This window comes from Scyliorhinus canicula, chromosome 18 (genome assembly GCF_902713615.1).
Source record: "Scyliorhinus canicula chromosome 18, sScyCan1.1, whole genome shotgun sequence".
NCBI classification, from domain to species: Eukaryota; Metazoa; Chordata; class Chondrichthyes; order Carcharhiniformes; family Scyliorhinidae; genus Scyliorhinus; species Scyliorhinus canicula.
This window is the reverse complement of record NC_052163.1, coordinates 13,825,125-13,839,291: the sequence shown is the minus strand read 5'-3', so window position 1 is coordinate 13,839,291 and position 14,167 is coordinate 13,825,125. Positions and strand designations below refer to the sequence as shown.

The 14,167-nt window shown below is 41.8% G+C and overlaps 1 protein-coding gene across 1 annotated transcript in view; it reads left to right on the top strand.

The window, feature by feature from the left end:
• rptor (regulatory associated protein of MTOR, complex 1) overlaps window positions 1-14,167 on the top strand; it is a 415,805-nt gene that overhangs the window by 214,638 nt on the left and 187,000 nt on the right. The window contains exons 8-9 of the mRNA XM_038778271.1: window positions 7,589-7,689; window positions 8,749-8,893. Of these exons, the coding sequence (XP_038634199.1) occupies window positions 7,589-7,689; window positions 8,749-8,893 (246 nt within the window). The remainder of the gene's footprint in view (window positions 1-7,588; window positions 7,690-8,748; window positions 8,894-14,167) is intronic.

The following is a 14,167-nucleotide window of genomic DNA, read 5'->3' as shown; positions in this document are numbered from 1 at the left end:
TTCTTGGATTGGGGATGACAGATGAGTTGAATGCCACTGCTGATTAATTCAGCGAGGACAGAATACTGGGGAAAAATACTGCGGTGATCAAATGAAACCTCCCATTGTCCATTTGAAAGAAAAGCCAATTCGAGAAGATTCCTCTACTGAGAACTATATCAAGTGTGATGTGGAGATGCCGGCGTTGGATTGGGGTGGGCGCAGTAACAAGTCTTACAACACTAGGTTAAAGTCCAACTGGTTTGTTTGGAATCACCAGGTTTGAGTCACTCACCTGATGAAGGAGCTGCGCTCCGAAAGCTAGTGATTCCAAACGCACCTGTTGGTCTTTAATCTGGTGTTGTAAGACGTCTTACTATATTAAGTATGGTTTATGTTTTAAAAATGATGAATATGACGTGCCTTTGCAGTGGGCATGACAAAACACTATTCCATTGCCAGTTATGAAGGCATTCTGTAGGCACCATTAGTGTTCTCTTTTTGAAACTTTAAAGCAATTAATGGAGGCTGCCAGTCCTTGTGTTAAGAACAAATTTGTGGCTTTCTCTGAAGCATTGGTATCTTCCTTGGATTGCAAGTAATTTTAAAGCAAGTACAATTTTTGACCCAGTTTTGTGCTGAGCAAATAGCTGATAACCTGTCACACCTGTCAGTGATACTCTGAAACTGATGGATCACTATAAAAATGGCTGGTGTCTTTCTGCTAACTTTATCCCTCCATTTCCATTCCCAGCATTGCCGTACACCCCTCCTGACTGCTTGTGAAGTTCCAAAATCAGGTTTGCTATTACCCAAGGTGCATTAACACAGTGACGTGATATGCATCACTAGGCAACACCAAAACTATTGTGTTTTGGGGAAAGAAAATGTAATGCTCGTTGGGTTATAGGAACCACATCCTTGTTTTTAATTTGTGAAATTAAGATTTTAAATTCAGTATTTGCACATAGGCAATTGACATTATATTGTTAAAGTTTCAATTTTTGTGTTAAATCATGTTCAATGAAACATGACTATCTTTATGAATCAAGGTATCATTGTATTTCGTTTCTAGTTCAAATCATTTTAGGGTAATTAATGGGGTTATTTGCCATTGTAATCTGAGTAGTAATTTGAGCTAAGTGTATTTGGTAAGCAGTCCCGAATCCGTCGATCTTTATTGTACTTGTACAGTGTCCATTTCCAAGCACTTTACAAGTTGAACTATTTGCAAATAGATCAGTTGTGTAAGAATATTATTAAATTGCTAATTCAGTAATTCCGGTTCGGGTAAGATAAATACAAGTTATGAATGGATTCTTTTTACCATCATAACTAGTGATAATTGAGCACGGTGTATGCTATTTAAAGCCAATCATTCAGGAATTCTTAAGTAGAAAGCTGAGGAATTGCCTTAACCATTGAATTACTGAGATGGAACAAGTGGAGCATTTTACTATTGGAAGGTTTCTAATACTTATTTTAAATTTCCTACATTTGCATTCTTTTGGTTTTTTGCCACACTTTCTGTAATGTTAGTTTGAATTATTATGTATCTACATGCAAGTCGATACCTGGCAGTGGGAGACTGCTGCAATTAAAATAATTTTGAACAGATTCCAGCTTCTGGAATTGCATTGAATCTACAGCACAAAATCGAGCCACTTAGCCCAACAAATCCATGCTGTTTATGCTTCATTTGTGGAGGTGCTATAAAATAGCTTGTACCTTTTTTACGGGGCCAATTTTCATGTTGATGTACCTGGCACAGTGCGTTCTTCATTGCTGATTTCCCTGCATTTTCTGCGCACAAATATAGCTAAGTTGGGAAGGAGGAATGGGAGAAAAGCTGCTATTTCTTTTCAGGGTCCAATCTGACTGTTCTATCCTTTTATTCAATGCAAACAGATGCTTCTGCTCTCAGTCATGAATTGATTCAATTCACTTCTGAATCCTACAGTGAAGTCAATATTTGCTTTATTCTGTGTTCGACTATTCTGTAAATCAGCAATCCAAATCCTAATACTGAAGAACTTCTTTAGTTTACCTTGCGGTTTTCTCTTTTTTTTTCTTTCTCCCGATTGCCCCCCCCCCCCCCCCCCCCCCCCCCCCCCCCCCACCTTGTTCCTTTCCCAAAAGTCTGCTTTCTGCTGCAATACTACAGAGACAGCACAAGTCTTCTGGTAGTCCATTCTTTGTGTGTGTGTGTGTGTGTGTGTGTGTGTGTGCCAAGGCTGTGAGGGGTTAGCGTTGTATGATTGTGAGGAGCCTCACAACCAACCTCTATTATTTGCCCAAGCAATGACCGCCATACCCGTTTTGAATGCTGGGATATCTGATCAAAATACCCACCCCGGCCCCAATCACGACACAGTGAAGACAAATGTGTCATCAGCCTGGCTGTGGTGGAAACTCCCCGCTGGCTTGCTGCCAGCCTCCTGTGCTGGAAAGCAAGTTTGTGGATGCTGAATGACAACAGGATCCTCTGCCTTAGAGTTAGATAATTGACCCGCATTCTCTATCTAACCGTACACAATAATGGCCACTTGACAGTGCAGAAGACTGTGCCAGCACCCGAGGAACTGCCTCCGAATTGACAAAATCTGCAAGAAAGCTTTACTTTAGTGGCAACAATTCACTTAATGAAATTTAATTTATTCCACGCTGCTTCTGTAGGTTATCCAGGGCTGAGTGTTCCCCGTTGGGACACTAGGGAAATGCACAGACAGGAGAGTGGGGTTCAGTCTGGGCTGCAGTGGGACACTGACAATTATACGGTGCTCCTGCGGTTTGGGGTAAGGTACCCAGGGATCCTCCTCTGTATCAATGCCCAGTAACCTTGCTGGGAAGTGAACCTGTATGGGTTCAGGGTGGGGGACAGGATCTGTTCAGCTGGGATAGATCCCACAGTCCAATAGGTACGAACTCCCGCTGCATGGGATGACCCAGGGAGAGTATCCTGTTTGGGCCATTCCAGTGGATTGTGTAACTGGGGAACTGTTTTGTCTTCGCTGTTGATATTGCTGTCATTTATACACTGAAGGGTGAGTTTCTAACAGGATTGGAGTGTGTCAAATAAAGAGGTTGACCTGGTGATTTCACTCAGAGTAACAGGCTGTGGAGGTTGAGTGACCCAGTGTAAACTACATTGCAGTAAATGGACAGGATCCATGCAGGGATCCACAGAATGAGCCACTGTGGGCCTAATACATAGACTGTGGTCTAAACACAGAGCAAGATAATCAGCATTTACACAGAGAAGATAGTTTGATGTTCTGGGCCAAGTTCCTTATGATGTAACGCTGTTGCATTGATACTATTCTCCAGATTCTGATGGCCCTGCTGTACATTCCCCATCATTATCTCCTCACTTTGGTATAATAAATGGCAAAGTTTCACTGCATTCATCAAACTTCAAAAACCACTGACTGGGAAACATTAATTTGTAATCAGCAGTGACCAGATTAGAACAATAAGCTCACTGTAAAAAGATGGCCCGGTATAATCAGCAGATATATTCTGGTGCCATTTCTGTGAAAATGCCCCATTTGCACTTTTCAAAGTTTTAAAAATATGTATATTTAATATAGTACCGCCTATCCTCTTCAGCTCAAATTGCTTTTAATGGTGAATTATAGCTCTGTAATATTTTATTGTACTTGTGATGTCAAAACACATCAGAGAGATGAACTGCAGGTTGATATTGTTTTAGGGTGATATTTGAGTGCAATATTAATTAGTTCAGATACTTGCTGGTCAGGTAGTTGTTCACCTCAACCATGGCAAAGGGCTGCCAGAACCCTGTCACACCTTCTGACGTTGCACTCCTCCAGTTTCACGCTAAATCACCAGCCTGGCTCAGGCGTCCGAAACCTTGTGTGTTGCAATATATCCACAGCATTGTAACCCAGAGCTGAGAGTGCTAACAACTGAGCTGTTGTGATAGTTTGTAAATTATGCATCTGACGGAGGAAGATGTGAACAGACCACCAGTAAGCCAAGAAAATGCTCGTTGAGGCTGGGCCTTGCGTTTGCAAAAGCTGGTGGGAGCGGCACAAGGAGCAGGACTACTTTGTTTGGGTTTACAGAGCGGCCATGCAACACGGGGACTACCAAAGCTTACGGTGCTGTAAAGTACGTGAGGCACCCAGCCCCATGTAGATACTTGCCAATGATTGTTTACATGAGAGCAGGCCTGCCCAAGGTGGCGAAAACCCCTGTAGCCTTACATGCACACTGCGTGCCAAAAAAAACCTGGAAGAACTCTAGGAATTTTAGTTCATGACAGCTTGAAGCAGGCCATCGCATAAATTAAAATATATCTTTAGCCTTGTGGGATGATAAGTTATGAAATACTTTCTGGTTATTATGCTTCCTTTCTTGGCTGTTGTGACTTCCTATTAGACTATATTGCACACATTTCAAATCCTTCATTGAAGTTTCTGTGAAAATCCCCTAGTCGCCACACTCTGCCGCCTGTTCGGGCACACTGAGGGAGAATTCAGAATATCCAAATTACCTAACAGCACGTCTTTTGGGACTTGTGGGAGGAAACCAGAGCACCCGGAGGAAACCCACGCAGACACGGGGAGAACGTGCAGACTCCGCACAGTGACCCAAACCGGGAATCGAACCTGGGACCCAGGCGCTGTGAAGCAACAGTGCTAATCACTGTGCTACCGTGTAGGGAGCTGATGCTTTGGCCCTCAACTTCTGTCTTTGTGGCAGAAGTGCTGCCAATGAGGAAGTATTAGTATGTTAGTAGGGAGTTAGTGCACCATCACCCTGGTTTAAACTTCAGGACTCTAGGCTGTTGCGATCAGAAGTGAAGTTAAGCATTAGCTGCTGGGAACAACGAGGAGACCTCAATTTGTGTAAACCTGTGAAACAATATTGAGAGAGATTATCAACAAAATGGGTTTCTTGTGTCTAATTGCCTTTTGCTGTATCTAAAATTTAGCACATTTAATTAATGAGCGACAAGTGCATTGGTCTCGATCTTCATTTATTTAAAAATTGAATGATTTGTCCCATTGTAATCCAAATATGTAAGTGCAGGTCTTTAAAAACAAATTAAAGACCACTATGAGATCTTTGGTTATTAGCCCCCAGTCCCTGGAAAGACGCAGTCGCTGTCTAACCTTGGCGGCAACATGTCTGCTGGGTCAGTTGATGGAATTTGTTGCTACGAGTTTGCAGGAGCTGGCTGCCATGCAGCGTCTACCTGCTTCATCTGTCTTTTTGTGCGATATGTATGGCCATATACCTGCGCCCAAGATCAGGTTCTTCTCCCATGTGCACATCTGTAACAAGACTGGCCAGTAGACTTCCAATATCATTACAACCGATTGTGGTTCAGCGTAAATTCATGTGATTGTCATGCACCGGTAAGAGAGGATGTGCTCTCGGTTCTGTTGTAAAGGAAACGAATGGACGCTGAATATTTCATCCAACTTTGCTGGCTTTTGAACTGCTGGTTAGAGGTAACCTGGTAGCTGACATTTACGTAAAGCCTCATCACTCCTTCCCCCATTTTTTCCCAATGCCCTAAATCATCTGAGCTTTTACCCTCATGTTGCTAACACACTGGAATACAGTGATTTTTTTTTTGAAAGAGCAACGAGGGTGTTACCTGGAGTTCTTCTCGCTTACTGAGACTTTTATGGTGAGCGATTAAGGTAGTCAGTGCAAATTAACTTTTAAATATTTTCAGGTTGTCTTTAAAGGTTCGTATTAAAGAGTTAAATATATAATTATGACACCTTCAGTAGTAAGCATTGTGTGTTTAATTTAATCTAGTTACCCACTAGTCAGCTTCTGACCATACAGCATTATGAATTTATTGATCTTGAAGAAGATTCATTTACACCACACTGGTAACTTTGTATCTCGCTCGCAAAGCTCAAGCTTAAAAATAACCACGTACGGTGTCTTGGGAATTCCAAAAGCGAACAGATTTTTGCAGGATAGGCAGCTGCCGTGTTGCTGGTTGGAAGTTTTTTTTTCTCTCTCAAGGTGCCCCAGGCAATTGAGCTTGCTGTCACGCAGACTGGGTCGCAAATTAAAGCTTGGTTTTTGGTCTGTAATTTGAATATTTTTGTAAATTGAGCAATTTGTAGATGCAAATAACTTTGTCAAAGAAGGAGACATGTGCCAGGGAATTAATGCCATGTTGTTTTGTCTGCAGGAATGCAGTAGTCATCAGTAGTCTGGCACACGGTTTTAAAATCTACTGTCCATTTGCCATGCGTGAGTAGCTTACGGAGGGTTTGAGGGCAACAATGAGATTTGACACTCGAGATTTGCTCATGCCTTCTTGAGTACTTGAACTCATGGTCAGATTGGCGTTTTGTGCCCTGTGCAAGGCATTCTGTGCGAAGGTTTAATAAATATTACTGCAAGTAGTGGCTTTATTGCTGTCTGTTAGTAACATTGCCATATAATGACACACAAGTCCTGGTGGTACTGCTCCCAAGATGTAGCTTTTGATTTGGAAGAGAGGAAGGCAATGCAGTGTTGCTGCACTGCAGGCATTTGATGTGACTGCAGCGATATAGTTGCTGGACAACCATTCAAAATACTGATCCTGTGATGGGGCAAGAAAGAAACTGTGCACGTCAGTTCTTTCGGTCCGTGCTGAGTTAGCACATTTCAACCAATATAATTATCAGTGTGTGGCAACAGACCTGAGTGCTCTAGACCAAAGAAGAGGAGATACGGCACTCTCTCTCACGCTATTGCTAATGGAACTCTTTGGAGTACAGTTCTGTTGTGATGTTGGCCCTTGGGTACATTGTGAATGTAGGATTGGTTTATGTCCTGTGGCAAGTCACCTTGAGAAGATGAGCAATGTTGCCCTCGCCTGACTGGTGTTTCCAGCAAAGATCGCTGGGTACTCATCAGAGCGCCTGCCTAACTATCTTTTTAACCCCCTTCTAAGCTGACTCAAACCACTTGTGCCAGCTGGGTGCGATTGACCACCATCGCACTGACTGGGGATGGAATATTAAGCCTCGTGATCTTGCACGGCTCTATATACAATAACCCATACAGGGGGATAACCTTTAAACATCTGTTTACTTTGCTTTATCTCTCCACACTTCTCAGTTTAAGAAAGCAAATGCCAGCCTAAGGCTTTGACTACTGCAGAGTACTAGATTTTAGTAAACAATCCTCTGTTATCCCTCTCCTTTCAAAAAAACACTTCTGTTTGTACAGAACTCGGGTAACTCTTCACATTCTTTCCAGTAAATGTGATTCGATTTTTTCTTTCCTTTGCATGCCAAGGTAATCAATTTTTTAATTTCTTCACATAATGGAGGCGTTGGGACTTTTTGAAACATTCTAATAATGTGCTAAACAGGTTAGAAGTATAGAAATAGCATTAATAGTTGTACATGAGTGAAATATCCCTTGTGTCTTTGATTTTGATTTAGGCTCTTGTCTAGATTTTTAACTCTTGGGCCCACGATTAAAGTTACAGGTGGAGTGATATAACTCACCAGGTTACCTGCTGCACGTCTATTTTCATCTGACATATAGAGAGGGAAGCATTTCTTAACTTTCCTGTTATACTCTTAATTCCTGTCAATTTTCTTTTTAAATGCAGAATTCCAGGAAGACTTAATGACCGGCGAACTCCCCTCGGAGAACTCAATTGGATTTTTACAGCCATAACAGACACCATAGCTTGGAATGTATTGCCAAGAGGTAAGAAGAAATCTATTGTAATCTGTAGTGGGCCAGATAAATCATCTGCTTATGGTTCCTTGCCAATGCCGCTACTATACAAAGAGATTTGACAGAACTTGGACTGCTTGTACCCTCAGTATGGTTACAGTTTTCCTTCACCTCTCCTCCTATCTCTCATGATGGGATCGCCCTATCTCACAGCAGGGACGACATGAATCGCGCATTAATTCAGATCCACATTGGATTTGCTCAAGTGAGAATTCTGGCAAATATCTGCTTATTGCTGATATCCATTATGGTTGTTTTGTAAGTTGAGAGTTAATTTCAGCTCACCCTCAATCGTATATAATGTTTATTAGTGTCACAAGTAGGCCTACATTAACACTGCAATGAAGTTACTGTGAAAATCCCTGAGTCGCCACACTCCGGTGCCTGTTCGGGTACACTGAGGGAGAATTCAGAATGTCCAATTCACCTAACAAGCGCGTCTTTTGGGACTTGTGGGAGGAAAGTGGAGCACCCGGGGGAAACCCACGTAGACATGGGGAGACCGTGCAGACTGCGCACAGACTGTGACCCAAGCCGCAAATTGAACCTGGGACCCTGGTGCTGTGAAGCAAGAGTGCTAACCACTTGGCTACCGTGCCTTATGGTTGAACGTCACAAACAATGCACAAACTAACAGACATATTCTTTGTTTCTTCAGTGTTTACATCGCTCTAGGTGTCGTCATTTGGCCTTTTGTCAAATTAAATTGAAGGCTATGCCACTCGAGCTGTACAATTAATTTTCAGAAAGTCAGTGTGCTGCATTCTCTCATGCAGTTTAAATTGTTTGATAAACTTTTCCAGGCACCCTAAAAAGAAATGGTATAGTTAAATCTCAAAATTGATCAAGTAGTATCCCTGTGGATTTGTTTGGCCTACGGCCTTTAACCCGTCTTATGGATTTGTTATACAATTCAGTTTTTGCAGTTTCACGATAGACAAAGCTCATTGTTGCCTGGTCTAAACATTTAGGTAAGCCTATTTTACATTAACATTTGTATAATTATGCAATTGACATTATTTTCCACAGATCTCTTCCAAAAATTGTTCAGGCAGGACTTGCTGGTTGCCAGTTTATTCCGCAACTTTCTTTTAGCGGAAAGGATCATGAGGTCGTACAACTGCACTCCTGTCAGTAGTCCTCGGCTGCCTCCAACATACATGCACGCTATGTGGTGAGTTCGTGGTAACTCTTCATAAAGCCAAATGTTAGCTAAACCTTCTGCCCAAGATGAGATTGGCTAATTTGTACGCCATTTGTATGGTATAAAATTTAAGCAGATGCAGCAATTAAACGGGTTCAAGATATGTGCTAACGGTGTTGGAGGTGACTCAATGCGATGGCTGCTAATCAAATGCTCGCAACCGGGAGGGAGCTTCGGGAGTCGCCCCAATTTGAACGGAGAGTTTCAGCAATAGGCTAGGGACTGTTGAACAGAAGAAGCTGAAGGGGAACGAGGTGGGGAATCGATCTTAAAATGTAACCATTTGGTAGTTTAACTCTGACAAGTGTTAACCCTGTATACTCTCCTTCGCTGCATGCAGCCTCAATATTCTGCATAACCCATAATTGAGCTTCAGACTTCATATCCTGTCCATCACGACAGTGCTTCCTTCCAGCTCTATAATGCTGCCGACCCTCTGCCTTTACCCTTACTCCCATTACTGCTGAATCTACCCCTTTGTAGCCACTGGAGTAATTGGTGACCTCCTTGACGATCTTCCCTGATCACTCCCCCAAGTCAATTACACAAATCCTTTCATCTTATGCCCCAACATCACTTTCTGACCTTTAGTGTTTCCCTTTCCTGTAGAAAATGGAATTTAAATCGCTATCCTGGAACATAAATACTCTACAGCTTCACATACTACTACTTCTGAAACCGCTTCAAGCCAAACTGATTTTGACCTCCTTTTCTCTCATTTTGCACACTAGCAACAGCCAGTGAGAAGGATTTAAATCCATCTATATAAAATTGATTAAAATCCAGGGTACAGCTGGTGGCCAGCTTTCTGCCTTTAAATAGTACTTGGTTTCTTCAAATATATCAAGCTTGCCAGGTGGAAATTCTTGCTTGTATCAAAATTTGCTGAGGCACAAAAGTAAGGGTACTTGGCAAACAGCAAAGAGGACTGGTGAAGGAGACACTTTAGTTGCATTTAATCCAGATAAGTGCGAGGTTGTATGTTTGTGGAGGAAAATGAAAGTATGAACTCAGTTGAAACGTGCTGAAGGGCACAGAAGTATAGTTTGTTAGAATTTGCTGTGCACCGTGGCACGAGGCACCCCATTTATTCCACTGCTACCCATCCAGCGCAAGGCGCCATTAAAGTATCTTGACCTGGATCCAGCAGATTGTGGTTCTTCAGTGTTGATATTTACATTTGCAACTGTGTAACAATCTTGTCTTTGGATGGTTTTCAATTTATTTTATCACTGGATTGCTACTGTGATGGAAGGTATATTCATGTGAACAAGTCATTAGCCTGACTCGCAACCTTCTGCCAGGGACATCAATGACTGCCTTGGTTCTGTCACCTACCTTGCGATTTGTCTCCTTTGGTGCCTCTACCAAGAGTTGTGCTGCTGTCAGCATAGCTCTTGGGTTCATAGGATCATGCAAGATGAGGTGTTAGGGAAGATAGATTGGAACCCAGGGAATCGAATACTTTGAAAATATGAATGCAGGGTAGTTAAAGCTACAGAAAAAAACAAAAGTATTTAAAATTTTTGAAATGGAGCTGTGGAGTACAACAACAGCAAGATTATAATTTTGCAAGGGGAATGGTTATGACCCAGTTAGTGGATGAGGCAGTTTTGGACTCTTGGTTAGAAAAAGGACATTAGAACCATAAAAGATTTAGAGTGAAGATTCACCAGGGCGATCCTAGGGGTGAGACACTATACTTATGAGAAGTTGCACAAGTTGTTTCTCTGGAGCAGCAAGTGCTAAGAGGACATTTAATGGAAATGTTTAAAGTTTAAACTGAGGGGGGTAAATAGAGAATTATCTTTGTCTAATTGAGTCAACAGCAAGGGCTTATTTATCAATTTGAATTGATCGCAGTGAGGAGAGGCAATACAGTTTTTGCCCAGCGTCTTTAAGTAAGGAACAATTTGCCATCGAAAATACCTGAGGTTAAAATGATGGCACCTTTTTGAGGGCAATGTCGATGAAAATTTGAAGGAGAGAAAGATGCAAGACCTTTGGGAGAGAGCATAGCAATAATGTTTGTTTTAGATTACTCTGATGAAGAGCCAGCAGAGATGATAGGCTGCATGGGCACCTCGTTTGCTCGAAACCTCAGCAGTTCTGGTCGTGAGAACATTTTAGCAGTAATAATTGAATATATCAAAGGCTTAGAAAACTGTGCTTGCGAGAAATTTGTTGACTGATTATATGATGCTCTGGATATATTTAAATCCCAAATTAAATAGGATTTTCAGAGCATACCATGCTAAACAAAACTGTTATGCCATAATTCCAAATCTATGTGCAGCTGTATGCACCTCATTTAAAAATCATACACTGAAAAAAATTAATTCCACGCCATCGCTTTCTAATCCACGCAAAATCCATTTTTCTCCTTCTAAGAATTGACATTAAAATTTCCTTAGAATTGTTAGTAGTCCTTTCATGTTGAAGGCTTCTAGTCCTCGTATTTCATTTTGCTTGCATTTGAAGAACTTAATGGAAAAGACCAGATGGATATGTGACATAAATCTGCAAACACAAATCTCAAATTGTTTTTTGTCATTCAGTGTCATGTGGCGTCTCCTATTGGCATTCAAGGCACGCATGACCTGTTTGAAGTAACTGCGATTTGATGCCTGCAACATCAGCAAGCAACAATCATGCACAGAAATTGTTGGTTCTTGAGGGTTTACGTGTGTACTTGTCCCACACAGTTAAAAACCCTATACCCAAGTACTGTAGTAAACAAAAGGAAGAACTGTTTGTCCTGTTGTATGGAACACATTTTGAAATGTATTGGCTAACTTCGTGTTTGTAACAATTAATTTGCTTCTATTCAATTTTCCTGGGTGTAGGTTAATTGGGAATACTAAATGTCATTTGTTAAAAAATATACCTTTTATAGTTTGGATCAACAAATTTAAAGAAAAAAAAGGCTTTACTGACTTCTGATTTTTAATTGAGATACTTTAGCTGCTGATATTGTTGATGCAGAGAAAATTTCAATTTCCCTCATTACTTGAATTTGAATTGTGCCTTTAATTTTTCATACAGTATAATCTTCGTTTGATCCCAATCACATTGGCCTCTAAAATGAAAGGCTGACTCCCTACAGGTGGAGGTAATGAGCCGTACAATTAGGAAGACGCAAGGCTTGGGATTCGGCTCTTTGCTGGTTAGCTGAGCTAGGCCAGAGAAGTAGTCGGGGTACGCCGTAGTTAATTTCTTTGCCCTTGGTTTAGACATCGGAAAGTCAGCCAGGCTTTCCTGTTGAATGTTGTTAGTAAGCATTGCTGGAAGTATGGTTGATACCAGATGAAGTGGAGATCTGATTCATCAATAGCACCAAAGCTGAGGAGCTTTACATAGAAATTTTCCCATGCAGATAAAGTATTGAAAGATACATAGCACTTACGGAACCACATCCTGACAAATGTTAACGTGAAATAAAATTTTAGATGTGAAATGTTTGTAAATAGCAACCATAACACCCCGCTCCTTGATCATTTAGCTTTACCTTTCTAATTGTTTTACAAGATAAATTGCTATCGTGATTTCGACTCTTTCTGCTCAGCCGTTTGAAATGTAAGCACTTGCTGCATTTACATAATTCCTGGTAATGTGGAAAAGAGTCACTTGGAGCTTTGCAGAAATGTAATCAGCAAAACTAGATGATGGGCCAAAGAAGGGGATAGTAAGTTTCTTGACCAAGCTTGGTTGCACCAGGCAGTATCCTGGTCAATCTGTCTTGTAACCCCTCTACAGCCTCAACCCTTCCCACTGTGTGGAACCTAATACTGCAAATAGCATTCTAACTTAAACTGTACGGTTTTGCATATAGGTTCAATAGGCTGCTGAAATTGCAAACAGTCTGGTTTAATCCAACACGGAAAAGGATATGGAGACGGTGCCTTTGGTTTCCCCCCCAATGTTCAGTTAGAGGAAATTGCACCTTTTCCAAACTGGATGTGTGATAAGATGGAGACTTGATGAAAGAGTTTCAAATGTGAAGATCTTTTTACACTAGTGGAGGTCAAGGATACAAGGTTTAAAATCAACTTTTTATTGCACGATGGAACTGTTTCAAGGGACCTTGTAGCTCTTATTGTTTCTGATGTTTTTGTGGAGTTGCAGGAAAGATCGGCATGGATTTGTGGAGCAGCTATATGCTGAAGGACTTTGGAGAGGATAGGGAAGTTGGGGATGGAACAGGTGTAAGTACAGAGGGACGGTGGTGATGGGGTTTTAATGAAAAGTTGATGACGGTCGTTTTGAAAAAGAGTGCTGGAATTTGAGCTGGAACCCTTTACAGTGTCAGACAGCATGGAGACAGGAAATGGATTTGGGTGGGAAGGGGGTCAAGGGAGAAGGAAGTGGGATATCATAGACAAGGTGAGGGTGGGAGCGCAAGTCGCTTGCCATTTCAACTCTCCGCCCTGCCCTCATGTCCACTTGTCTGTCCTTGGCCTGCTGCAATGTTCCAGTGAAGCTGAATGCCAACTGGAGGAACAGTACCTCATCTTCCGATTAGGCTTGTTACAGTCTTCCAAACATAACATTGAGATCAACAACAACTTCAGACTGTGAACTCTCTCCTCCACCTTCACCCCACTTTATTTCTAATAATTTGTTTTCATTCTCCCCCCCCCCCCTCCAAAACCAGCGCCTTCTGTTCCTTGTTCCAACTTGTCCTTTGACACACAGCTTACTGTCCTGCCATTAACACATTCTGATCTCTTAATGTGCCACTATCAGCATCCTTCTTAGCCAGGATCACACCCATTTACATTTCCTTTATCCTTTTGTTCACGACATCTGTTTCCATCTCCACATTGCTTGACCTCTACCCAGCCACACCGCTCCACAGCCCCCCTCCACAGCAGTACAAATCTCACCCTATCTCCTGTTCACATTAGTTTTGGCAAAGAGTGATCCAGATTCGAAACGTTAGTTCCCTTCTGGGAACATAGGAACATGAGTAGGCCATTCAGCCCCTTGAGCCTGGCCTGCCATTCAATGAGATCGTGGCTGATCTGTGGCTTAACTCCATTTGCCTGCCTTTGGCACATATCCCTTTATATTTTTATTTAATAAAAATCTATCTATCTCCGATTTAAATTTAACTGTTCTAGCTTCAACTGTTGTTTGTGGGGAGAGAGTTCCAAACCACTGCCACCCTTTGCGTGAAGAAGTGCTTGCTAACATCTCTCCTGAACGATCTGGCCCTTAATTTGTAGACTTTGTCTCTCTCCA